This window comes from Macaca nemestrina, chromosome 10, assembly GCF_043159975.1.
Source record: "Macaca nemestrina isolate mMacNem1 chromosome 10, mMacNem.hap1, whole genome shotgun sequence".
Taxonomy (NCBI): Eukaryota; Metazoa; Chordata; class Mammalia; order Primates; family Cercopithecidae; genus Macaca; species Macaca nemestrina.
In genome coordinates this window covers 81,015,377-81,042,401 of record NC_092134.1, presented here as the reverse complement: position 1 = coordinate 81,042,401, position 27,025 = coordinate 81,015,377, and the positions used below count along the sequence as shown (strand labels likewise).

Sequence of the window (27,025 nt, the reverse complement as noted above, 5' to 3'; positions counted from 1 at the left end):
GGAGGGCTTCAGTGAGCGTGTTGGGTTCCTCGAGCCCAGGACCAGAGCTCAGGAGCAGTGGCCAGGGTGGTTCCTTGGATTCACTGTGGGTGGAAGGCAACTGTTCCCTGAGTCCCCCGAGTCCAGGGTTGCCCTCTGAGTGTGAGCTAGGACAGGACTCAGTCAAGACCTAGAGAGCTTGGTGGCATTTTATGAAAGTGGGTTCAGGAACTAGGGGGCATAAGGGAACAGGCAGTTGAGAAGGCTGTGATTTTCTTCGGAAGCAGTGAACTCCGTCTTCACTTTGGCAGTGCAGTAGACAATCTCTACCTGCCTTTGGAATGTGTTTTGGCAGGTGTTGGGGGGGGGGGTTGATAACTTTTCAAATTAAATACAGAAACCACCCTGTGAAGGCCTCAAAAAAGAACCCCATGCCTACCCCATCCCCATTTCCAAGCCATCTCCTCCTGTGTCCTTCTGGGGCTCAGCAATGTGTCCCCTCAGACTGAGGAAAAACACCAAAGAAAGAGCCACCTCTCCTCTGAGTGCACTAGCCTGGGCCTCTGCTGTGGGGCAGGGAATGTGGCGTCCTGGCTTAAGGAGCTTCAGTGTCAGCCACGACTGAAGACATGGAACAGAGATGTTCAGAGACAGGGAGATGGAAAAAGGGAGGTTGGAAGAGAAAGAGCAGGCAATATTAATAGATTGTCAAACGGAAAGAGTGGGAGAGGAAGAAGGGTGAAAAATACAGGACAGGAGGAGAAAAGGGGATTGAGAGAGAGGAGGTGCGGGGGGCGGCAGTCGGGAGAGGTGAGTAGAAAAAGAAGTGAGGGTGAAAGGTGAAAAAGGCAAGGTTAAAAGGAGGGAAAACTTTCCAGAAGAGAGGTGTGGCTAGCACAAGAGAAGAGGAATAGTCCTGAGCCTGGAGGATTATTTTGCAGGGATCTCACAGGGCAGTTCTTAATGCAGGAGAATTAAAATAGGCTTTTCATGGTGTATTTCTTGCAAACATTTTGGGCTGAGCTGCCTTTCCACACCCTCCCATGAACCTGCTTCCCTCCCACCCCTCTGTCATCGGGGCATTTCTGTTTAGGAACAGCAAGTCTAATATTGACTTAAATAAAGCAGACTTGAAAGAAATTTGGCTGTGAACTCTCATTCATTGCAGCTCTGGGCCATGGAGGGCTTTTGAGTTCTTGATAACATCATTCCATTCTATTATGAATAAACAAGAGTTGATCATATTTTGAAGGGTGTTGATTTCTCACTCAAATATTCTGCTGGTGGGAGTTGTCAGGGGACTTGACTGGGGCCAGGGCAGGGGGAAGAAAGGAGGTGAGGAGGTGGTGTGTGTGGCAGGGTTTGCAAGACGTGTCCTGGCCTGAGCGGGAAAAGTGTTCCATCTGTAATGAGAAATGTGTGTGGAAACTTGGGCCTGCACTGCACTCGACCTCTCTAGGGCACCAAGGTCAGTTCTGAGGTCCTGGGAAGGACTGCATAAGAGGCCTTGTCTTGTGGTTGCTGTGAGTCTGGCTCAGACAGGAGGGGGAAGGCCCTACTGCACCCCCTACTCTGGAAGTTTCTTAAGGGCAAAGTGCTAGCCCAGGTCCTGGCACAGAGCAGTTGAGTCAACGTTGGTTGGAATGGATGCCTGTGGACCCTGCAGGGCTCTGAGATGGGGAGCGGGTGGGGTACCTCTATGGGGACCTTCTGGAGGCAGAGGGATGGACACGATGACCTCACAAGCCACTTCCTGCTCCCTGTGCCTCCTGCTGTTGATTTTGTGTGTAGGATGTCAGCAAAGCATCAAACCTTGGGACTGGGAAGCTTGAGGGCTTGAGGGGAGTGGCAGCGGAGGCAGGTGGGGTGTGTGGCTCCCATGACTTCCTTGTGGACCATCTCTTGGAGACAATGAATATGTTGGAGCTACTGTGACTGCTGGTGGAGCTGATGCCACTGCTCCTGTTGTTGTGGCAGAGGCCACTACTGCGGCCACCCCCACCCACACAGAGGACGCTGCCCCCACTGGAACCTGTGCCCCCGAAGGAAGAGACCTCAGCTGTGGAGAGGGCACAGGGTATGTTGGCAGGCTTTTCCCATTTCCCATGACGCCTTTCCTGGGTGTCATCCCCATGCCTGCTCCCCTCCCGCAGTGCCTTGTTCCAGGCAACCCTCCCTCCCCTGAGAGCCTCGGGGAACACCTGAGCCAGTGTGAGACAGGGTGGGCACGGACTCACTACCCTATCACACGCTACCTCCTCATGAACCTCTGCAGAGGACATCGCCATGCTCAAGGCACATTCACAGCTGTGACCATGTGGATCTCAATGGGGCTGAGAGGACACTATTACTACAATCACTCCCATTTTGTAGAGGAGAAAATGAGGTGCAAAGAGATCAAGTGGCATACCCAAGTCCACGCCCACCAGAAGCCAAGGCTTTTAGCTCCTGTGCTCGGTTCATTCCCTTGTCTTGTAGGAGGCTCTCACATTGGATGGAAGAGGAGGCCTTGTATTCTGGAAGGGAGCCATAGACTCCTGTGTTGAAAGAGGCCTGAAGGCCACCTGGACAAGCCTCCCCCAGTACCAGAACCCCTCAATGACATTGCCAAGATGCAATTGTTCAGCTTCTGCTTCAATATTTTCAGCAACAGGAGCTCCCTACTTGGATGCATCTTTGCAAACCAGGTAAACATTTGGAAACGTCTCATTGATTTCCCCTCTTGGCGTCTGTTTTTCCTGGTGAGGCATTCCTGCCTCTCTGATGAGTTGGTTCCAGGCTCTTCCCAATCCTGGCAGGTCAACCTCTGTAATGTGATCTGACCCACACGGGTCTTAAGGGGATTCTACTCCCATGACCAGGAGTCAGTGCTCCCATTAATGCTGCCTAGGATGCTGAGCTTTTACACACAGCCCCAGAGTCCTGGTGGGTCACTCTGTGAGGTCATTCCTGCTCTCCCTCCTGTGAGTTGAGGCCATGCCAGATCAGTCACTGTTGTATTTGTTGAATTAATATGCTTCAATTCTAAATATAGGTCTTTACAGTTAATCTGTTTAATAGCCTCTCGTTATTTGTGTTAGTTTGAGTTCCTGACAGCACTAGCTGAGAAATCAGGCATTCAGACTGGGGACCCACGATTGTTTGAATAGTCTTGTCCCATCACTGGGATCTTCTGGGACCAGCCCTGGGGGTGAGGGGTCACCTGCAGATTAATCTCCACAGTTTCTGCCCCTACCTGTTCATCTTTGATCCACCAGACCCTCATGAGTGATGCTCTCAGCTTCCATTGTGCCCCCTACTTTTCTACCATTCCAAGACATTGACTCACAGGTGCTCACGGCTCTGACATCTTCAGTGAGTCTGTGACCACTGGGCAGAGAAAGAGACATTTTGTTTACTCAGAGGTTAAGGGGCCCTGAGTTCTTCGTATTTAAAGTTATCAGCACAGAGTGTTTACATGTATCAGGCACTGTGCTTGGCAAACTCTCCCCTCAGCTCATTAGCCTTGGGAAGCTCATTTGCACCTGTGAGGGAAATCCAGGAGAGAGAGCAAGCCACAAATACAGAGAGAAATGAGAAGAGGCAGCTGTGGCAGAGAGGTAGTGTGAGACTGTCAGCTTGTCGGGCAATTCCAGAGCCCCTGAGGCTTGTCCCAAGCATGGTTGCATTTGTTACAGGACTTGGGAGGAAAGGGTCTTGCTTAGAGTCCTTTCCTTGACTCCTTTGACCCTCACCCCTGCCCTGGGTCCAACAGCTGCAGGATGCAGTAAGATCCTCTATGAACTTTAGGTTGAAAATATGAAAGAATTCCCTGAAGTGGATTTAATGCAAAGGAGGTTGGAGCTTCATCATCTTTAAAAATAAGATTGATTTCTGTCCCCCTTGGATAATTTGAGACTTAGCCAGAATGGAGAAAATGATGTTCTGAGGTCCTTTTCTTTTCTTTTCTTTTCTTTTTTGAGACGGAGTTTTGCTCTGTCTCCCAGGTTGGAGTGCACTGGCATGATCTCGGCTCACTGCAACCCCCACCTCCCAGGTTCAAGCTATTCTCCTGCCTCAGCCTCCTGAGTAGCTGGGATTATAGGTGTGCACAACCACGCCCCACTAATTTCTGTATTTTTAGTGGAGATGGGGTTTCACCATGTTAGTCAGGTTGGTCTCGAACTCCTGACCTCAGGTGATCTGCCCACCTCGGCCTCCCAAAGTGCTGGGATTACAGGTGTGAGCCACTGCACCCAGCCCTCTGAGGTTCTTTCCAATGCCGAGCTTTTCTGGATTGAGAGTAAGTAAAGCAAACTAAGGTTTTGCCATTTACTCCTCCAGAAGAAAGTGCCTTTTTCACATCCTTCAATCCAATCAAGTTGACAATATTAACCATTGCACTAGGTGAATGCGTATTTATATTCCTGGAAGACCACTCATCTGGGAGGCTCCTCTCTGCAGGAGCTGAGTGAGGCCCAGGCACAAGTCCACCTGGAGGCAGGAGCATGGATGGGAGGACACCTGGGAACTCAGCCCTACCTGCTTCTACAAGTTATCAATCTCATAGTGCAGCCTCTGCATTAATAGTTCAGCTCAGAGATCTCCATCTTGGTGGTGTGGAGTTCATCCTGTGCAGGCTAGCAGAGTGCTGTAGCTCCTTGTACTAGGAGGGAGGAGAAGCAGACCTTAGATGGGGGATGTGTGCAGTGGGCAGGGACAGCCAGGCCAGGGAAGAGAAGGCTGTGGCTTCCCATAGCCCCATAGGCTTTCATGTGTGTCTGACAGCCTCCCTGCTGGGCCGCCTCTGGCCCAATCAAATTCATCTGCATTTTCTCTTGGCTCTGTCCCTCACTTTCTATGCCCACTGGCTTCACCCTACAGCTGGACAGCTGTGGCTGTGCTCTTTCCCTTCTTCCTGTACCTGGCTTTCTTCCCTCTCCCTTGACACCATGTATCTCACCCTCCCAGACTCAGTATCATGCAGGGTGCCAATCACTTTTCCTTTTTTTGTATTTTCCTCAGCATTGCAACTTATCATCCAATGACTCCCAGGGCAGAATGTTTGCTCTCATCTGGAAAATCCCATTCTGTGGCTTAGATCAAGCCTTTGTCCTCCAGCCCCTGGGCCCCAGACAGTTCCTCCTTTCTTCTCTGGATCCTGAAGCCTCCTCCACAAGGAGTTAAACTTTCCTCTTGTCCCCACCCTCCCTCTCTCTTCCTCCTGTTGGCACCGATGGCTGGAACTGTCCAGCTGTCCCTTGTCTTTCTGATACAGGGCATTGGAGATGTTTCCATCTTACTCTTGGCAGAGGGACTGACCACCTCTTGCCTTTAACTGGCTGTTCCCCAGGTCCTGACATGCTTCCCCCAGGTAACATAGGGTGAGCCCCAAGCTGAACTTAGATCCCTTGACCCTATCAGACTGGGACATCTGAGAGGACATGGCTCTTAACTTGTTTGCCTTTGAAATCTTAGTTTTTTTGTGCTTGTTTAATGAACTTGACCTTGATGTCTCACTTTGGTTTAGTACCAGAACTCAGCCTTGGCCCTGCTGTTGTTGGCGATGTCTTCATGCTGGGCTTTGACTTCAATGATGATGCTATTTGGGTCCAAGTTGCAGTTGTTGTCCATCAACAGGAGGACCACAGAGATTTCAGAGATCTGGGCCTGAAGCTGAGCCAGCTTTTGTGGTTGGGTTCAAATGAGAGAGCTGAGGCAGAGTGTGCATGTGCATGTGTGCATGTGTGTATGTGTGTATGTGTGCATGTGTATCCGTGTATGCATGCATGTGCATGTATGTGTGTGCATGCATGTGGGTGTGTGAGCATGTGTATGCATGTGTGTGTGTGTGGGGGCATGTTTTTGGAGGCTGTGACCTGCCCCCTAGAACAGACCTTGGCATTGAGGGTCTTGCACGGTTGGGATGGAGTGGCCTGTGTAGGCTGAAAGGGCTGGGAAGAACATTAGGGAGGTTGTTGAGTTTATAGCTGTTCTTTGTCATCAGCTCATCTGTGTGGAGGGAGCAGCAGCACATGTAACTCTAGCCAGAGTTCTCCAGAAGCCACTCCTTTTGTCACAGGAGCACACCATGTTGTGACCTGTCAGTATCACAGATGTCTCATGTTCTGAGAAAACACAGCCCTTCACACCAAATAAAGAAAATATCTTGTGAAAGAAAAATGAGTCAGAAGGAGCCAGAAAACTTGGCTACTTTCCAGTTGTGTTTCCCAATTTGGCTCCTCCCTGCTCCTCAGGGATAGGATAAGAAATGGAAATCAGCTGGAAATTGCAGAAAGGGCACCCAACTGACAAATTCAAGTCTTGTATCTGCCAATCACTTTTAAATAGCATCCTGGATCTCAGCAAAGCTGATCATAATACTGGCCTTGTATTAATTCGTGAAGATTAAATGACATCCAGATAAGATGGTCTGGAAACAGTAAACCCACAATTAATTTGTTAATGATCCCTTTTCAGGATCATCTAACTCAGTAGTTCTCAGAATGTGACCTCAAACCAGCAGCATCAGCATCACTGGAAACTTGATTGAAATGCAACACTGTGGGCCCAGCCCAGACTTACTAAATCAGAATTAGTGTTTAGCAAAACTACTAGAAGATTCTGATGCTCTTTAAAATTTGAGAATCAGTAGGCCAAAGCAGAAGTCTAAGTAAAAATATTCCTTTGCTCTCTTTATTAATGACTGATTCATATGTTCCCCGTTTCAACAAATTATTATTTTGTTACTGTGCTGCAGCTAATTTTTCCCAAATGGTTTTTCCTGGCTGTGGATACAGTTTGAAGGTCTTGGCCCTCAGGCTCGCTGGCCGTGGGCTAGTTCAGAATTGGGAGCCAATACCACCCTGGTTGTCAGCATTGAAGAGAACAAGCAGAGAGGGGGCTGGTTATCCCCCGTCAGCTGTAAGGTGGAATTGGAGCCCACCCAAACAATCAGAGCTGAAGCCTCAGGTCCTGGAACCATGCGACCAGCTTCTGTTGGGCATTACGTGTGTGTGACCCCTATGGGCATATCCCCTGTTCTTACCAGGCCTACCTGGAGGCACTCCACTCACTCTACACCCCACCTCGACACTGCTGGCCCTATCTTCACCACTCTCCCCTCTGCCCCAGTCACACTGTCCTCCTCCTGGCATTCCTGGATCACACCGGGGGAAATTTATACTTCCCATTCCTTCTTGCTGGAGCACTGCCCCCGCCCACCACACTTCCTGGCTGACATCCTCAATTCCTTCAAGTTTCTTGTCCAACGTCACCCGCCCATTGCCTATGATTGCTTTCTACTGTCATTTGTCTTCATTGCCTCTGTAGCGTCTGAAATGGTACAGTGATTTATCTCTGTTGTGCCTTTATCCTGCACTATACCATAAGCTTTAAGAACTTATGGGCTCTGGGCTCCGTTGTGTTTGCTCAGCACTGCGCCTGCAGCTCTGTGGAGGACACAAATGGAGAACCAGGCAATTGTGTTGCTTGCTTCCAGAAGCACCTGAGGGCTCACTAATTGCCACTTGATTTGTGTAATTGCATCACCCGGCAGTTGCTCTAGGAAGAGCAGCAAGTAAATTTGGGCAGGGCAAGATGAGCCAAGTTGCTCAGAAAGTTCTACGGAAATCCATATTTTAATGACAGGTGGCCCATTTTTCTGCCTGCCCAACAGAACATGCTTGATCCAAATGGTTAAGGCTGAATTTTTCATCTCTCCTGACCTGCCAGCCGCTCTGTGGAACCTCATTTTCTCCTGTGGTAGGGGAAGCGGCATCCGCCTTGCAATATGCAGATGGGATAAGGAGCAGAGAGAAGACCAGGGAAGGAGCCCACAGACTCTGTGCCCAGCTGGGGCTCCAACCTCCAGCCCCCAGTCCTTCTGTTGGAGGGGGCACCAGGCACTCTCATCACCTTGCAGAAAGTGCTCAGGAAGTTGGTCTCATCCATCAGGGCATCCACTTTGGCCTCCAGCCCCACCTTGTTTATGTAGGCAGCATCCATGTTCCACAGAACATACTATCACTCTGGGCCTTACCCTTCCAGGGATAACCAGCCCCCTCTGTCTGTGAATTAGGTGGAAGAGCTTCAGTTCCCAAGGTCAGAACAACTGTCTACTCCAGGCCATGGAGTAGAACTTGGCAGGGAGAGAGGGAGTAGAACTTCCAAACTGTGTGAAGACCTGGGCCTTCAGGGGTGCCCACCTGCTCATTAGCTCTGGTGCCACATGGAAGGATCTCCTGCGTCACCTCACATGGTGAGGACTACCCTGTCCTGGCCCCAGCCACCAAGCAGGAAGGCCCAGAACTCCGTGGAGCTGCTTCCAGAGTGCCCCGTCCTCCTGAGCCTGACTGGGTGCCTGGAGACCCAGCCCAGGACAAGGCCCATTTTGTTTCCCGTCTCCACACTGGACTCCACACGGGGTGGGGGCTGGTGTTGGGATTTGCAGCTCAGACTCTGGAGTCCTGGGTCCTGACTCACTCCTGATTATCTAGGTAGCCCTGGGCAAGTGTCTTTACCTCTCCGAATTGTAGTTTTCCCACTGTTAAAGTAAGACCTACTTCTAGGCTTGCTGTGCAATTAAATAAGGCCTTGTATGAGGCCACTGGGAGCCGGGCAGGAGGAACTCTCTCCACTCACCTTGAGCACCACAAACTCATTCTCTGCCTCAGTGCACCTGTTGAGTTCTTCTTCATACCTGTGGGAAGGATCAATAAGTGGTTTGGGGTTGGAGTGGGTGCTAGGAGTTAGGTCAGACAGTGGAGTGGAGGTGGGCAGACAATGGCGGGTCTGCAGAGCAGCCTTAGCAAATCCTCCACTGTAGCCTGGCTCTCCTATGACACATATGGCCCCAAATCCCAAATCAAACAAACCACTAAACAAAACCCAAAACCAAAACAACAAGACAGATTCCCTCTCATTCTTTCTGAGGTTTCTTTTCTGACAGCTCGGCTCCTTGGAGTATTTGGGTCCCCTAAAGGGGCATATACACTTCCTTTTTTTTTTTTTTTTTTTTTTTTAATGGTCTTGCTCCAACCCAGGGCAGGGAGGAGAGGAACTGGGAGAAAGGTCAGAGGCCGGCAGCCCCTCACCCCACAACACCCGCATTTCCCTTACTCTGTTCAGGCACACTAAACTGTGGCCTAAGAAGTAGAGACTTCAGGCCCATAGGAACCCTCTCTCCCAAAGCTTTCTCATTCTTTAATTTGCCTGTAGGCAGCAACCCCGCCCTGTCTGTTCCCCAGGGGCATGAGGAGGTGCCCCCCTGCTCACTGAGCTCTGGGAATGAAGTTTCGCTTCTATTCCAGGTGAACCATTCCCCACCCAACCTACCTGGGTGCATCAGCACACCCCACCCTTGTGGTGCTAGACAGCTGTGGTTTTGATCTCAGCTGCTCTACCCATCAGTCATATGACCTCTCAGAGAATCTTTCTCTACTACGTAATGGAAAGTTGTCATTCTTTTAAAACCAGAGTCCCATCACATGACTTACATGAAGCAGGATCTTCCTGGCTTTCATATTTCCTCTGCTGCTCCATAGGATCTGAGAAAATCTCTTGCCTGCCATTGAAATTTCAATATTGTACTTTCTCCCAGTGTTCTCTGGGAAAAGCAATTCGGTTTTCCTTATTGTTTCCTTGAGTTGCCTTTTAAAGAACTCTGAATGTCTCTTCTTTACCTAACGCCGTACAACTGTCCTCATCTTCCATGCGGCCCAGCTCACAGTCCCTCTGCTGAAGGGCAAGCATCACCTGGCCCTGCACGGGCCACTTTGATGCCACAGGAACATTGCCTGGCCGTTGACCAGGAGCACACTCTTCAACAGATGCCCTGCCATATCCCTGCGCTGTGCCTCCTTCCTTTTCAACCCTAAGCTTTAGCCTTCTCCTCCAGGAAGCCTTCTTGGATTGAAACACTGTTAGTCCATGCTTGCATACATGTTATAAATTACCCATCTGCACTTGCTTCTTTTGTCTGCGTCTGTATCACTACACATACATCCCTAATCATAAATACAATAAACATAGCTAACACTTATTAACAACTTACTATGTGCCAGGCACTGTGAACCCTACCAAGCACCTTACATGCAAGTTTTGATTTAATAATCTCAGTGCTCTTGTGAGATAGGTACTATTGATGTTTCTTTTAATAGATAAAGAACCTGGGGCTTAGAGAGGTTAGTTTTCTTAAGGTCATTCAGCCATTAAGTGATTGAGCCAAGATCCTAAAACCACTGACTCTGAAGTCTATAGTGCTGTCTGGCAGAACTTTCCATGATGACAGAATTGCTCTGTATCTGTGTTCATTACAGGATCCATTAGCCATGTGTGGCCATTGAACACCTGAAATGTGGCATGTGTGACTGAGGAACTGAATTTTAAATTTTATTTAATTTTAATTAATTTAAATTTAAATACTCACGTGTGGCTTCTGGCTCCTGGCTACTATGCTGGATAGCACAACCCTAAAACCTGAACTTGTGCTATAGTATACAAACAGTGTTAACCAAAACTCAGGATCCAGTTACTAATTTTGGTTGGACCAAGATAATTAAAAATAATTGGAACCAGAAAAATAAGAAATAAAAATAAGCAAAAGCAATAAAATCAATAAATTTGTATCTATAGGCGTTAGTATTTGAGCATCTCATGTTTAGCGGGGGGTGTGTGTGTGTGTGTGTGTTTGTGTGTGTGTGTGTATGTGTGTGTGTGTATGTGTGTATATGTGTGTGTGTGTGTGTGTATGTGTGTGTGTGTGTGTTTGGGGGTATGTGTGTGTGTATGTGTGTGTGTGTTTGTGTGTGTGTGTGTGTGTGTGTGTGTGTGTGTTTGTATGTATGTGGTTCTGGGAGAAGGCAGCAAATGTGTCTCTTTCTTTTTTGTTCTCCAGCCTCGTGGCCTGGATTGGAGTGAATATGTGAACACTGTGGAAATTAGCAGTGAGATTTACTTGCATTCATATGAGAGTAAGATTCTATGGGATTCATTCTTAACTCCCGAGTTGCCACTTTGTGTCTTCTTTGGTATGCTATCTCAGAGCCTTACTTTCCTCATCTGCAGAGTTTGAAGAATGTTGTGTGTATCATGCTTTTTGTACTTATGTTAGGTATCATCATCTACGATCCCAGCCCTTCACTAAAGCCTCGGCATTCTTGGCCACAGGGTGGGTCCCAGCTCTCTTGATACTTTTATGTTTATTTCTGATTCCACCTCTGTGCCCTAAGTGTGTTCCATTTCTCCACTGGACTGGACATTTCTGGAGAGCAGAGGCTGTTTCTCCTGCCCCATCTGACCTCCCCTGGAGCCCCAGGGCAGGGCCCTGGCCCAGGCACTGGCTGAGTCTGCTCCCTTGTTCTTGAAGTCCCCTACCACATCCTGGATGTTCTTTAACTCCACATCCAGCCTCCCCTCCCCTCCACCCAGGCAGTCCAGCTGCTGCCTCATGTTGTTGATGTGGGCAACAAACATGGGCTCAAAATTGGCCCTGACGATGTTTTGGTCTTACAGGAAGCTCCATTTAGTCACCAGGACTTTGTTCTCCTGTTCCAGAAACCACACCTGCCCCAGCCAGAGGTAAGAGACTGAGAGAGCTTCCATGCAGGACCCTCCCAGAAGGCTCTGGGATATGGGATCCCTAACAGTCCAGGGAGGTTCTGCACAACCTGGACCTCAGAGTCCAGGCGGCAGCCTCTTTCTCCTCTTCCTCAGCCTGGAAGGAGCCTGGAACGTAGAGAGCCAAGCAGATGTTGGGGCAATGGGCTTGGGAGACAAATGGTTTGGTTTGGAGAGGGAAGAAGCAGGAAGAGTCAGAGGGTCTGGCACCAACCAGGTGCATGTGTGGTAATTCAAGAAAAGAACACTCCACCATCATGTTACCGGGTAAAGTTTTGAATTCCATTAAACGGGCAGGAGGTCCTTGGCAGAAAGTTTAACATGTCCATTTTCTTTCTGACATGATCTCTCTAGACCTAGAATCTGGACTCAATTGCCCATATACTCTGGGAATGCTGCAATGGGTCACACTGGAGTTGAACTGCGAGGACCCGTGTATGTCCCCAGCCATGTCCATCATGAGCCATGTGGCCTTGGGCCAGCCCCCACGTCCCTTCCTCTCTCTGCTCTCTTGAGTCCTTTGTGGTCTTGTGCAGCCAATTTGGGTTTCTTGAATAACCCTCATCTCACCTCAATGTGGGAGACAGACTTGGGAAATACACACAATTTTCCCCCTTAAACAAAGTTCCCAGGACAAGGTATGGGGATTGGGGTCTGGAGCAGACGTGGGGCAAGCCTGAGGGTTTTTGGGCCCCCTACCCACCCATGCTCTCAGCCACACATTGCGGACACTCCTGTAGCCTCTCATCTGAACTCCCTTCTCTATTCCCAGGTCTTGGGCTCTGAACCCAAAGCCACTAAATTATGCTCCCTCCCATTCTATTCACTTATGATTTCTAAAAATTCATTTATTGGAGATTCAGTCTGTGCCGCACCACATGGCAGGTCAGCCGCAAGCATGATTTCATTTGATTCTCATAATAACTTTGTGAGGGTGGATGATAAAAATAACGACGATTTTGAATATTTTTTGAGCAGCCACTATGGGTAGCTGGTTTCCATGTATCTTCTTTAATCTGAAATAGCACTACAGGGGTCATTGTTATGATTCTTGTTTGACAAAGGAGGTGATTGAGGCACAGTGTAGTTAGGCACCTTGGCTGAGGTCACGTAGCTAGTGAGCACTGCGGCCATTGTCAGAACCCTGACTCCCGGTCCCATGCCCTGAATCATTGCACCCCACACAGATGGGAAAATCAGGCCAGAGAGGAGAGGCATTTTGGCCAGTGGAGAAAGCCTCAAGATGTCACTCCGAATTCCTGTCCCTCCACTTCTCTCCTCTGTCAGTCTGAACTTGCCCTTACCCCAACACTGGGGATTTCACAATTGTTCTCAGTGTCATTTCCCTCCTTCCTGCCATCCTCCCCCTCCCATCCATTCCAAATTTTAGCCCCTGGTTTTACACTCATCTTCCCTCCTGATTCAAGGCCTCCCTCTCCCCCCACTTCACTTCCTGCTCCTTCACCCTGGACAAAGGTGTTTTAGAACCCTGGCTCCCAAGTAGCTTACATCAGTCCTGAGCTTAGTCCCGAGCAATGAACCCACTCCCTCCAAGCCCACATCGACTGCCCCACTCTGGGTGAGCCCACTGGGCTATGCCCCAGCTCAGGCCTGATGGGAGGGGTCCAGGAGACTGTAAACTCAGGAATGTGGGAGCTTCCTGGATGTCTCACTGCTGCCTGCAATTATGAGCTAAATGGCTCCTCTCCTTGGTGAAAGCGTTGCTCCCAGGGCTGCCTTTTAACTCTTCTTCGTGGCCTGTTATTTCTCTGCTGGGTCTGAAAGTTTGAAGCTGTCAGGGAACAATCAGCCCCTCTGCTGGGCCGCCCACCTGGCGTCGGCATTCTGGAACACTGGTTTGGAACAGGGACGGCACCAACAGAGCAGGGAGGCCAGTCTGGGCTTCTCCCAGTAGCTCCAGCTCCCCAAACAATGCATGCCAAAGAGAGGGAAAAGGAAGTCTGGCCAGCCCTGCACTCCCTGCTCCTCTGCAGCCCGCCCTCCCTTCCTGCCAGCCAGCCTTCTTAGCTCAGAGGGAAGGGGCCAGGGCTGATGCCTCTGAGCACTGCTTGTGTGAGGCCTGTTCTGGGAGCAGGCCTGGGGGAGGAGGAGAATTACTTTGGGTCCGTCACCATTCCAAACAGAGGACCAGACAACAAACAGGTGACACATGCATTTAATAGACACATTCCAGGGAGGGAACAGAAGGAGTGCTCACTCCCAACAGGCTGCTTATAAACACGATGAGACAGGTGGGTGACAACCTAGCGTTGAGACAGACTCCCCAACCTCTGCATCTGGAGGGAGGGAGGGAGGTGGAGCTGGAGGAGGACTTTCAAGCTGCCTGGGCCTCACAAGATAGGCTGAATGAGAGCCTCGGGAGAGAGCAGGTTTTGGTTTTACATGTGTAGCAGACAGGTGCTGCCGGCAGTCTGGGCACTGTCAGGAGGGAGAAGCTAGCTTAGGCCTGGGAATGGGGTGTAGCCAGTACTCCAGGCTCCCAGCAGCACAGGTGCACCTTACAAGGAGAGAGGAAGGAGGAGGACCCAGGTGTCCAGGTGTGACTGCAAACAGGCCTCAAGGCAGGGGAGAGGGAGCCATGCGGCTCTCTTAGTGCTTGTAGCTCTTCCGGCTGGAGGATGTGGTAGAGACAAACTTGACACTAGAACCACTGCCCCCTAGGCCCCGGTTGCTGGTGGCACTGAAACCAGAACCTCCCAGGCCTGCACCCAGGCTATGCCCGCCACTGGTGGTGAAGGAGTAGCCGCTGCCCCCACCGAGGCCCAGGCTTCCACCTCCAATGCCGCTGCCGCTTCCATAGCCACTGGAAAGAGTAGAGGTGACCACAGCTGCCGGGAAGAAAGGAGGTGTGGTCAGATCAAGTGCAGGAGAGAAGACAGTGGGAGTGTCAGGGCCTGTGCCCTGGAGTCCTTTGGTGGGGAGGGGTGGTCTCATCAGCCAGCAGTTTGCCTCCTTCCAATATCCCCTGCTTAGTGAGATCACTGCCATATGCCTTGGCCTGTGTTCCTGAGCTGCAGCTCCAGGCAGCCTCTCAGGCAGGAATGGCTTCCTCCTCCCCTTCTAGAACCTACTGGAGCCCTCTCCTCCTGGAAGCAGCTCCAGTCCACCTGCTTTCCCTTTGATCTTCCTGCTGTGCCATCTGGGCCTGTCTCCCTCTCCGGGCCTGACTCCAGAGTTTCTCTTCCTTCTAGATGCTCATCGGGGGAGGGGCACACTCCTCTTCCCTCAGGGTCCCCCAGCCCCACACTCAGAATCAGAGTGGAGGCTGGAATATTCTTGATGGATCAAGTGACAGATTAACCTGTTGGCCAGTCAACTGTGCCCCAGTTCTCCTCCCAACCTATTCTTCTCCTAATTTATAACTCATCCCCTTACACATTCTAATACCCTACTTAGGGTTCTGCAGAAGGAAAATCAAATAAAAAAAATAGACTCCGTTACAGAATGAACCGTGTCTTTCAAAAACCTATGGTGAAGTGTTAACACCAGCATCCGTGAATGCAGTCTTATTTGGAAATGGGATTGTTGCAGGTACAACCAAGTTAAGATAAAGTCTGTAGGGTGGGCTCTGATCTAACATGACTGGTGTCCATACAGAAAGAAGGAAGACATTCATCTGAAGCCACAGACACACAGGCACACGGTCATACAATCACAGAGACAGAGTGGAGGGATGCAGCCACAAGCCAAGGAACACTGAGGATGGATGGCCACTGCCAGAGCTAGGAGGAGGCTGGAGGGGGGCTGGGCCACCATGTTCCAGGACTCCATCTGGTTTGGAGGGGGGATAGCGCCACCCTGCCTGACATACAGAGCAGGAGGTTGGCCTGGGCTCCAAGTTTCAGAGGGAGCAGGGCCCTGCTAACCCCTAATTTCAGCCTCCGGAACTGTGAGACAAAACATTTCTGTTGCTTTAAGCTACCTGACTGGTGGTACTTTGCTGCAGCAGACCTGGAAAACTAATACAGACAATGAGGTGTTTTCAAGAGAAAAGGAGCTTCAAGGTTATGCTTGAAGGTCTGTCCCCAAAATTAGCTTAGAGGGTCTCCGGCACCACCAGACAAGGACATCAGGGAAGAAGGACACCTGGGTGGTTCAGACGACTTTGCCTTCTAGAATCATTGGCTAATATAATCAATTGCCCTATGAATGCCCATCAAGAAAACCAAACCCAAAATGATTTGTAGAGGGTGAGTTGTAAGAGTCATTTCTGTTGCCCTTGTGATGCCAGCACTGAGCTCTGTGAGTGACCACTTCTCTCACCAGCACAGGGCCATGCCATCTTGTTAATAACTCTCCTGTTTTAGAGCTACTGTACCTAACTGTCATATTTTATGCTGCCCTCACTGCTTTGAAAACCCTTGGCATCTTTCTGCAGATATACTCTGCAGAACTGAGCCAAGCAGTGGAGCTTCTTCAAAAATGGTTTGGGAGACAAGCTGCCTAGTTGGCAATGCTCTTGTCTGCAGCATAAAGGCTCCCTTTAAAGGTCCAAGCCAGACCAGGAATTGTCATAAATCCTGTCTACATCAAATGCTCACTTCTGTGCTGGGCTTGCAGCCCCAACAAAAATGCAGGGAATTCTGGCAGGGAGGAGATGTGGCCAGGATCTTTTAAACCCACTCAGAACAATGACAACAAATCTCCCATCACCCCTTCTGTGACACCCTCACTCTCAAAGAGGAAAGAACTGTGACATCAAAGACTCTCCTAATATGGCTTGCTTTGTAAGGGACTCAAAACCTCCAACCTTCTCCAAATGAACTCTGTCTGTGAGGTCCCTTCTAACCCCTCATATCTTCACCCTCCTGCAGGCCCACCACATCCCCATCCCCTCTACCACACACACTCCAAATGGCACAAGAAGGATGTCATACTCACAAATGTTAACTGGAGAAACTCCCTCTCCACTCAACCTGATTGGGAAGAGCGGGGAGAAGAAAGGTTACCAATGTGGCCAGCAGCTTATGGGCCCTTGCAATGACACTTTTGTAATTGTTTTCAAAGCATTTAAACATACTTTATTATTTTTATTGCAGAAGTAATACAGGTTGAAATTATTTGAGAACTAGTAATATTAAAGATAATATTAATACTCTAATGAATAAAATAAGATGGAGTTTGAGGTTCATAGGAGCAAAAATCTATAATCTCAGAAATACATTTTTTGGTTTAAACTAGTTAGATGCCTTAAGGAAATTAAAAGTAATCATACAATGGCATCAACTGGATAGGAAGGGCCTGTCCTATAATAAGATTTGTCTCTCAACAAGGGTCCATTGTCAAGCACTGAGCCAGCGCAGAGCTTATTATACATAAGTGTGGAGAGGAGTCTGAGTCATAAAAATAACAATAGTAATATCAGTTTATTATTATCTTAGTAACCAAGTAACTTTGCTTTAGCATCTTCAGGACAGAACTGGCATTCATTCATAAGCACATACTGAGAATCTTAACAAGAGCTAACAGTTGTTGAGTATCTGTTACCTATATCACACCACTCAGTTCTCTCAACAACCCCATGAGGTAGGTATTATTCACTCACTTTTGTAGAGGGAGAAATGGAAGCTCAGACAAGTTAACTAACTTGCCCATAGTCACAAAGCTGGATTTGAAGCCAGATTCATCTGACACCAAAACCTATGTCTTTGGCCACGAAGCTGAATGATAGCTAACATTTATTGAACACGCTGTGTACCATGCATTGTTCTAAGAGCTTTGTGTGTATTCCCCTGTTTTAACCCTTTTAATAATGTGAGAATTTAGAACTATTGTTATTCACATTTTATTGGGTGAGAACACTGAGACATGGAGAGGTTAAGTAATCTGCTCTTGGCTACACAGCTTCTAACTGGTAGAGCACAAAACTCCCATGAAGCTTTGCAGATCATGTAATCTGACCTTTTCATTTTATCATTGAAGAAATTGAGGGCCAGAGAAGGGAGACTGACTTTCCCAAGGTTATGTAGCTACTTAGTGGTAGATCTGTAAGCCCAAATCCTAGGACTGTTTGTTTTCAGCCTATGGCCTTTTAGACCACATTTTGAGAGCTGCCATGTAACCAGATGTCTCCTTTGGTAGAATTCATTTACTTAGACCTGATCAGGTTTTAGGTTTCCATGGGGGTACTAATTGTAGTTGCACCTCAAATGATTTACTAGCCTGGAAGGAAATTAAAATTACTTTTTTTTTTTTTTTGCCATAGCCCAATTCTGAGCTGCATTTTCTTCCAGGAGAAGAAGGGGCTGCAACAGCCTGAGCCCCTAGGAATGCCCAGGAAGCTGGGGGGAACTCAACTTGCTTTGAGGATGAAGTTGGTGCATCTATCTCACCTGCACTCCTCGCCCTCCAGCAGCTTGCGGTAGGTGGCGATCTCCACGTCCAGGGCCAGCTTGATGTTCATCAGCTCCTGGTACTCACGCAGGAGCCGAGCCATATCCTGCTTGGCCTTCTGCAGAGCCTCCTCAAGGTCCACCAACTTGGCCCGTGCATCCTTGAGAGCCAGTTCTCCACGCTGTTCTGCATCAGCAATGGCTGTTTGCAAGCTGGAGCACTGTAAGGACAGGAGGAAACCATGAATCCTGCTGACAGCCCATGGAGGTGTGGTGCTTCTTGGGGAGGAGTTCTTAAAGATGGCAGAATGGCCCAGAAGAAATGAGCATTTGAGGAGCTCTTGGCCCTGCCAAAACTTTACCTGCTTCTTGACGCTGTCGATCTCAGCTCTCAGCCTCTGGATCATGCGGTTCATTTCAGAGATCTCTTGTTTGGTGTTTCGAAGGTCATCCCCATGTCTGCCTGCTGTGACCTGCAGCTCCTCATACTGAGAGAACCAGAGCAAACTCAGTCACTGAGTCAAATGCCTGGCCCGGGCACTCGCTGTGCACACAGACTCACCCTGGGTGCCACAAGCAGCCTCATTTATTCCTGGTCATTCACTCCTTCCCCCTGAAGCTTACAGTTTATTGGGGGACATAGACATTAATTGAATCAGCATATGATCAAATGTATAGTTCCACACTGAGATAAGTGCCCTTAGGAAATGAACAGTGTAGTGAAGGAATCTGACCTAGAGTTGGAAGTGGGGAGTGGTGGTCAGGGAAGTCTCTCCAGAGATGGAGATGCCTGAGCTGTGGTCTGAAGGATGAGAAGGAGGGACCTAAGTGACCAGCTGTGGGGGAGAACATTCCAGACAAAGGAAACAGCCTGCATGAAGGCCCTGGGTCAGGAAAGGAACATGGTGAGTTCTAGGAGTGAGATGGTGATTTGGTCACTATCCCTGGGGAGTTTCTGGTCACAAAGCATGCATCCAGACCAACTGTGCCCATGAATTTTGGTAGCCCACCAAACACCAGTGCTGGGGAAACAGGGAGGAGATATGGGGGAATTGTGTGGGATGGTACAGAGGCTGTGGAAGGCACAATTTTGAAGTCTTTGTAAAAGTATTTCCAATCTCAGGTAGTTCTCAATCTAATGGTGCATATCCAGGACACAGGACACATGAATTTAAGAGCGATAATTACACCCTGTCTCCTCCAGCAGACTGAAGTGAAATGTACACCCTTCCCCAACACAAGGAGATCCCCTGCCCGAGTCAAGATCTGTGAGGTTCTTGAAAGTGCTGACGAGCTCAGCTTCCTGTTTCTATACACGATTAAATGGAGCAACAACCCAACAACATGAGGAATTGTTTGCTATCGATTTCAACCACTTCATCTTGGGGTTAAGTGCATCATGTTTCCTCTCACCGTCAAGGCGCTGCCTCTGCGCTGTGGACCCCTGGCCCCTGCTACCCACCTTCCTTTCCACCACACTTCTGACCAGACGGGACTGAGGCAGTGCATGGAGCAGGCAAAGAGTAGGAACCAGCTTGTAAGTGAGCAGCTGCCCCAAGAGGGGTCTGGATTTGGCAGGGAGCTGGAATCGTGGGTCACCTGTACCCTTCCAAAGCCAAACATCTTTGTGGCTGTCTGAGCTCTGGGAAGTAGCTGTTTGTGTTTATCCCAGCCTTCCTCTTCCTGACGTAAACTCCCTTGCTTGTTTCTGCCTGCCAGCTCCTTGTTCAGCCTTAAATCTCTCCCTACTCCTCGGCAATCTTTTGTCCCTCATGGCTTCCCAACTGGACAAAGCTCCCACGTCTTCCTGGAAGCTTTTTATTCATGCTATCTTTTCCCTTCCATGATTGTCTATTCACTTCATGGCCTTCCAGAGCTTGGGTTCTCTGTTTGCAGTTTATTCATTTGCAACCCTGTAACCTTGATTGGCATACAGCAGGAGCTCAGAAAATATATAGAGAATAAATAAGCCTTTTAGAAACTGCTTCATGACTGTGTCTCAGTTGTCCTGGTGTCTCACTCTGCTGCCACCCAGATCTTGAGGAATATGGGGCCGGTGGATGTCCCGAGCTCCCAGCATTGGGTTGACCACATATTAGTGTGCCTGGTTGGGCTTCCACATGCATTTTAAGCTAAGTTTTCATAGCATCAAAGACATGCCTGCTAAGTTGAAATAAACGAATGTGCTCACACATTTCCTGAGGTTAAGTGATAATGTGGAGCCTCAGAGAACACTAACCCTGGAGCCTATCATGCAGGTGTCCATGCTCACCTTGGTCTGGTACCAGGACTCAGCCTCGGCCCGGCTGCGGTTGGCAATGTCCTCGTATTGCGCTTTGACCTCGGCGATGATACTGTCCAGGTCCAGGTTGCGGCTGTTGTCCATGGACAGCACCACTGACGTGTCACTGACCTGGGTCTGCAACTGGGACAGCTCCTGCAGGGCAGTAAACTCAGCATCACCAAGGCATAAGAAGAAGGATCTTAAATCTTCATGGTTGACTACCCATCTAGGTCAGGAATCCTTTCCTTGGTATTCCTGGAAGATTCTCCCAGCTGTTCCCTAGGTATTCCCATTCATCCCCAAAGATCAGTGTGCTGAAAGTCTTTCCCAGCCTTGCTTCTCAAGGCTCCCATCTGTGTGCTTTCCCTGGGCGTAAGGATGGATAAGCATCTTCTGAATTAGAATTGCACAGATTTGAATGTGACATATGTCGGTTCAGTCTGCCAGCATAAAAGCCTTCTTCAAGAGCATCAGGGGACATCTGGGACCCTGCTTCCCCCTGCGCAGTGTGACTCCATCACTTTCCACCTCTCTCTCTCTTTTCACAGACCCAGGTCTCTGCCTTCGGAGGGTTAGCGCTCAGAAGGAGGCATCTTCAAAGGGCAGGAATGACCAATGAGCTGAGGGGTAGCTTGCTTTTTTTTCTTTTTAAATACTTTTCAGGGAAGGGGAAGGGAACAGGTATGTCTTGATTCCTTGGGAAAGTTACCCAGTGACCTTGAATTTGGGAATCAGTACTCTCTCCTTGCTAGATGTTGTCCTTTCATGGGATGAGGGAGTTTGGGGGAGAAGCATCAGAGCTGGGGTAGTTTAGTATGATAAGGCTCCAAGCAGTTCTCCCTGGTCCCCTTACCCCCAAGCCCCAGCTTGAAGTATCCAGGCAAGATGTTGGGCAGAGGCACTGAGTAAATGAATGACACAATGCATCATCCTTTTCTTTCCAGGCCCCAGACCTAGGAGGGACAGAAATACTTGCAGACTCTTACTGCATCAAAGACTGAGTGGAGGAAGTTGATCTCCTCAGGCAGAGATTTGACCTTGGCCTCCAGCTCCACCTTGTTCATGTAGGCAGCATCTATGTCCTGGAACGACAGCACAGGATGCTTCTTTGAGTCTGCAGCCCCAAGCACTTAGCCCAAAAGAAGCTGAGCAGATTTCTCCCTAGCCCATCTAGTTTGGATTTTAGAAAACTCTGTGTCTGGGGGATTTGGGGTTGGGGATGGGTGATTACTAAGAACTGGGACTTGAATCCCTGAGCTCACAGAAACCCAAGTAGGGCTAATGGGGCCATCAACGTAGAGGGAACATGTTAGGAGGTTTGAACCCTGCAGATATTCTCATGGTTGATATGACATTTTTTTGGTGGCCCAAGGGTCAGAGGTCAGGTTACCCGACACTCCAGATTCTGTTTTAAACCTTTTCCTTTGAGAGACATCCCCACTCACCTTTTTCAGGGCTACAAATTCATTCTCAGCAGCTGTGCGCTTGTTAATTTCATCTTCATACCTATAAGGACAGAGGAGGGGGTGTGCTGTTGAGTAAGTTTGCATTGAACTCTTCCTGGGCTGGTGTAGCAAGAGTTAAGAGCCCTCGAATCATTTCCAGCTCTTCCGCTGACCTGGGCGTGACTTTGGGTGATTCACCTAACCTCTATTTCTCCCTCCATAAAAGGGGTATAATTTCTTCTGCTAGTTTTTAATAAACTTTTCTAAGAGTAGAAGGTGAGCATGGAACTTAAAGGAATAGAAAAATGTACTTAGGCAATTCCATCTTTTGATAGATATGCAATGCCAATCTTTAAAATGGTTTTCCACCTCAAGTGTCTGCTGAAATCGTGGAGTAAACTTTATCTGTTCAGCAGGCTCTTTCAGGTACATTTTGATATATTTTCACTGAACCTCAGGGTGGCCCCCGAGAAGTATGCTTTTTGTAACTAGGGGTAGCTCAAGCTCAGAAATAAGGGCAAGCCGGCTAACGGGTTAGCCTGGGCCAAATCCCTTTCCACTGGATACCTCACCTACTGCAGCCTGGATGATGTGCAGTCAAAAGTTGCCCCCCACAAGGAAGGTCAGATTGCCTCCTTTAAACTCTTCCTTGCTACCTCTCTTCACTCCACAGTGAATGCCATCCTGGAAATGCAAACCATCCCAGTAATTGAGCCCATGTCCAATGGAATTAAACAATATACTGACTGTGAAATTACATTATGATTTCTAGAGTGAGTAGCAATGTTTTGTCGGATGATGCTGATACCCCTTTGTAGTCATGTGGACAAAAGGAATAGGATCTTCATCAATAGAGATGCACGAGATGAAGGTCCTTGTGTTACCCCACACAGTGCTGTCTCCACCTTGAGGGATAACAGCTACAGTTCCAAAGCTCCCAGCTGATACCAGCATTTGCTCCTTTGCACCTCTCTGATCCTCATACAAAGGAGCCTTAGGATGGCTGTGTGTGGCCAGAAGCTAGTGTTCCACTTACCTGACTTTGAAATCTTCCACAACATCCTGCATGTTCCTCAGCTCAGCTTCAAGCCTGCCCCTCTCGGTGGTGATGCTTTCCAGCTGCCGTCGGAGCTCACTGATATAGGAATCAAAGAGGGGCTCTAGATTCTGCCTCACGGTCCTGGAGCCCTGCTCCTGCAGGAGGGCCCACTTGGTCTCTAGGACCTTGTTTTGCTGCTCCAAGAACCTCACCTGGAGGGAAGAAGAGAGAATGAAACCTTGAGAAGTTGGAGAGGCAGAGTCAGACACTCCTATTCATAAGGGAGAGAAGAAAAAGATATATTTTTTTCACGTGGCACCCATTGACAATAATGTAACTGACAACTCCAACCCAGAAGGAGGCAGTCCATGGAGCTACCAGAAAGTTCCCTAGGGCTTGCATAGGATTTGGGTGGTGGGGCCTAGAGGCTTCTGTTGGCTGCTTTTGGGTTAAATTTCTCAATACCACCTACTCTGGGTTAGGGTCGTTTGCTGAGCAGCAACTCTCCTGTAGAGAATCAACTAAACTCTTCCCTTGGTGTTGACTGAACCAGCCCGCGTGGTTGTGAAAGAGAGGAAATTTTTGCCAAGTCCTGTGGGGCAAGCTGGCCTGACTTGGAAGGGTCTCAGCCCCTGGGAGGCCTTGCTGAACAGTGCTCATTCCCACAGTGGAGTCGTTTCATTATTGCTCTCCCACCGTGGGATGGCCCTTCCAAGAGTTTATTCGATCCCAACCCCAAGGGGGTGGATGAAGCCCCTGCTCACCTTGTCGATGAAGGAGGCGAACTTGTTGTTGAGGGTCTTGATCTGCTCGCGCTCCTCGGCCCGTACCCGCTGGATGGTGGGGTCGATTTGCAGGTTGAGAGGAGTCAGGAGACTCTGGTTGACGGTGACCTCTTGGATGCCTCCAGGGGGACACACAGGGAAGCTGGGGCCACTGAAGCCTCCTCCAACTCCACCCCCATAGCCAAATCCACTGTTGACTCCAAACCCACTGCTGGCCCTGCCACCAAAGCCACTTCGGAAACTGCTGCCACACCCACTGATGGAGACCCGCTTGGCACCCCCCAGGTTGTAGAGGCTGCAGCTTCCAAAGCTGGCCCCAGCACTGCTGATCCTTCCCAGGCCCCCATTCCCCGCTGCAGAGCGGGCCACAGAGACAGAGCTGAAGCGGGAGCGGCCAGTTGCTGGGGTGGTGGCCGAGGTGGTGCTGAAGCCCCTGCGGCTGCCAGACTGGAAGGTGATGGAGGACTGCCGAGACATGGTGGGTGAGGAAGTCTGGTGAGAAGGCACCTGAGGTGAGCTGGTGCAGGCAGTGGAGAAGACAGGTGGCTGGGGAGCCCTGAGCCCATGACTTTTATGAGCATCCTGCGGGGGCGGGGCACTGCTAATGGAGAGGGCCTTCTGATGGCATCCCCTGGGCATCCGCCAACCCTGAGCTCACACTCGACATCCCTCGGGAAATGGTGTAAGGGCCACTCGCTGGTTCCCTGGCACCCCCTCCCCACAACGTGCAAACTCCTTTCCAGTTGCAACTTGATCAGCAGATGAGTAAGAAGCAAGTTAATTGCTTTCCGTCATGTGCTAATGATGCATCTTGTAAAGGACTCAGCAAACACTGCCTCATTTCTAAACCGCTTTCTTAGGCCTGGGACCAACTCCTTCCTGTCCAAACATCTTGTGTTAATACAAGCCACTGTGCTTCACTGTTTCCTTGGGGTGCTTCCTATTCCCTAAGCATTTTCTCAGCAGCTACTGCCTGGTTCCCCAAGCCCCATCAAGCTATCTTTCCAGACCTTGAAGGTCCTGCTCTGTAATCATCTTCCTTAGTAATCCACCCCTCTTTGATGGCCCCTTTATTCTGCTCTTAATTTTCCATATCTATTGTGTAGGTCACACACGTGGTTTTCTGGAGCGTGTGTGTGCCTGTGCCCTGCCCACTGCAATATAATGTGACTCTCAAGGCCAGCCAGCGCTCTGTCTCCTGGGGACAGAGGTTGTGAGGGGCGGAAGACTTGGGTTTGAATCTCAGACCTGCTCATAGTTGTGGGACCTTGAGCAAGCCATGAAACTTTTCTGTGCCTCAACTTGCATGTCTGTAAAATGGGGTTTGTGATGAATATTCACATGTGAAAACTTTTGCAAGGCCTGATACATGTAAGTGCTGAGTAAATGTCTCTTGAGGCTTCCCTGCTTCTGATACAATGAAGTAATATTAAGGAAGTGCCAAACATGTGTCCATCCTGTGACTAGTCCTATGGGAATTCAAAAGAAACACAATGAACATTATTTACCTTCAACAAGTTCATGGTCCTGTTGGGAAGATAAAACTGTACAAGATGGTGTACCATGAAGCATCACCTCCAGGCTGCATTTGAGGCTGCCTATCCCAGAAGTCTTCCAGGCAGGTCCCTCCTCCTCCTGAGGACCAAGAATTCTTAGCTCTCCAGTCCTTCATCAAAAGAGCTCCAACAGCTGCACCTAGCAGAGGATTTGTTATTTCCCTGTTTCTCCTGTTAACCTTGTAGATTGTCCCCTACATTCTCCATTAGTCTACAAACCGCAAAGAACACTTCAAGGTACCTCATCCTTCTGTTCTGCAACTCATTGTCCCGTCTCTACCATGGCAAGAGTCAGACCAAACATTGCTGAATCTTCTTCCTTTTTTTTTTTTCTTCCTTGAGACAGGGTCTCACTCTGTCACCCAGGCTGGAGTGCAGTGGCTCCATCTCGGCTCACTGCAACCTCCACCTCCTGGGCTCAGGTGATCTTCCCACCTCAGCTTCCTGAGTAGCTGGGACTACAGGCATGCTCCACCACGCCCATCTTTTTTTTTTTTTTTTTTTTTTTTACTATTTTGCTCAGGCTGGTCTTGAACTCCTGAACTCAAGTCATCCATCCTCCTTGGTCTCCCAAAGTACTGAGATTACAGGCGTGAGCCACCGCACCTGGCCTGAATCTTCTTTTATCTTGCTGCCTGCTTTCTTCTTGCTGTGGTTTTGAAAGCTGGGAGAGTAAGAGAGGAATTAATCAGCATTCAGTCTCCATTTCATGGATGAGGGCATTGAGCCCAGAATGGCTAACTAGCCAGACAGACCCACAAGAAGTAGAGCCAGATTCCATGGTCTTTCCACACAGGTGTCCTTTTAGGGGCACACTGGTAACCGACCATTTGGCAGACGTTCTCACCTGCCTGGAATGGCAGCTTGGCACTCGGAGCGGCAGTTCTTTGTTCTCTAAGCTGTTTCCTCCTTGGGACTGAGGCCAGGGGGAGGCCTCTCCCCCATCTAGAGATTATTTGGGAGTCTCAGTTTGCACAGGAAAGATATGAATCATAGCTTGTGTTGATACAGGCCAGGAAGAGCAGAGGAGTTCCCTCACCTGGTTCCGTTGCCAACCCCAGCCAGGGTGGTGCATGGTTCTCAAGTGGAAAGAATAATTGTGTTTGTTTTCTGTACTCTTCATTGCATGATAATCTGGCCCCCAGAAGAAAGGACACTTGTTTCCTGAGCTGTGCTGAGCAAATGCTTGCAGAGCTTTCCACAAAACAAAGGCCTTGGAGGGTCCGGGTGTGGGGAGTGGCTGGGCCAGCATGTCCACGGGAAGGGAGGTCCCCAGCCTTCTCTCACCATGCTTCCCATGTGGGAAGCTGGCTCCAGGCTGCCTTCCCTCCCAGCCATTCCTTTCTTTCCCATGTTCCCTGCTGGGGCCCTCTTCCCAGTCACTTCATCTCATTCTGTTTCCGTTCTGGTTTTTCTCAGCCATCACCTCTTGCCTGGGGCTACTCGTTTATTCTTTTTCCCCTTCCCCCTCTAGTTTTCCCAAGACTGTTGTTTCTGAAGCTAGACAGTCTTACTCACAGGCTTTGCCAAGTTACATTGAAATAGAGAGATCGTTCACCTCCCTTCCTCCTCCACTCCCTCTTTTGTGACCTTTGACCTGCACGGTGACCTTTATCCTGGTGGTCAATATCTAGAAGAGTGGCTGGGACACCTGGTCTCCCGGACAACTTGTGTCACCACCCTTTTAAAAATCTCAAAACTCATAGATTGTTAACACCTTCTTCACTTTCTGCCATTTTTGTTTTGTTTTTAACCTGTTTGTAATTCTGCTTACAACTTATCCCTCAGAAGTCATCGAAGATGAACTGGGCCTAGCACTACCCCTTAACGCTGTTTCCCTGGAGTGCCTGCCTCTGGCATGCCCTTTGATATCTTGGTTTTCTGGTGTTATGAGCGTTAGTCCACTTCTGAGGGTTGGGCGTTTTCCTCCCAGCTCCGACTAGCCTCCTAACCACCCCAGATAGAATTGTGGCAGAAGTTCGTGTG

The 27,025-nt window shown here is 49.3% G+C and overlaps 1 protein-coding gene across 2 annotated transcripts; it reads right to left on the bottom strand.

The window, feature by feature from the left end:
- Positions 1 to 12,587: 12,587 nt before the first annotated feature.
- Positions 12,588 to 25,853, bottom strand: LOC105474314 (keratin 75). Of its 2 annotated transcripts, XM_071071684.1 has the most exons (10): positions 24,992 to 25,853; positions 23,463 to 23,602; positions 22,696 to 22,910; positions 21,660 to 21,720; positions 21,201 to 21,296; positions 20,203 to 20,367; positions 18,293 to 18,418; positions 17,931 to 18,151; positions 16,480 to 16,514; positions 12,588 to 14,426 (listed from the first exon to the last, which is right to left on the bottom strand). In XM_071071684.1, the coding sequence occupies exons 1-10, from the start codon at positions 25,053 to 25,055 to the stop codon at positions 14,188 to 14,190; spliced, it is 1,362 nt and encodes a 453-aa protein (XP_070927785.1). In that variant the 5' UTR covers positions 25,056 to 25,853; the 3' UTR covers positions 12,588 to 14,187. The 2 variants fall into 2 exon arrangements, with proteins under 2 accessions (XP_070927785.1, XP_011727189.2); XM_011728887.2 differs by lacking the exon at positions 24,992 to 25,853 and having other exon boundaries at positions 23,463 to 23,975.
- Positions 25,854 to 27,025: the final 1,172 nt, after the last annotated feature.

Coding starts and splice junctions, on each gene's coding strand:
- LOC105474314 (XM_011728887.2), bottom strand. CDS start 23,960: ATGTCTCGGCAGTCCTCCATCACCTTCCAGTCTGGCAGCCGCAGGGGC. Junction 21,721..22,695: donor GTGGAAGATTTCAAAGTCAG/GTAAGTGGAACA, acceptor CTGTCCTTATAG/GTATGAAGATGAAATTAACA. Junction 18,419..20,202: donor AGTCCTGGTACCAGACCAAG/GTGAGCATGGAC, acceptor TGGTTCTCTCAG/TATGAGGAGCTGCAGGTCAC.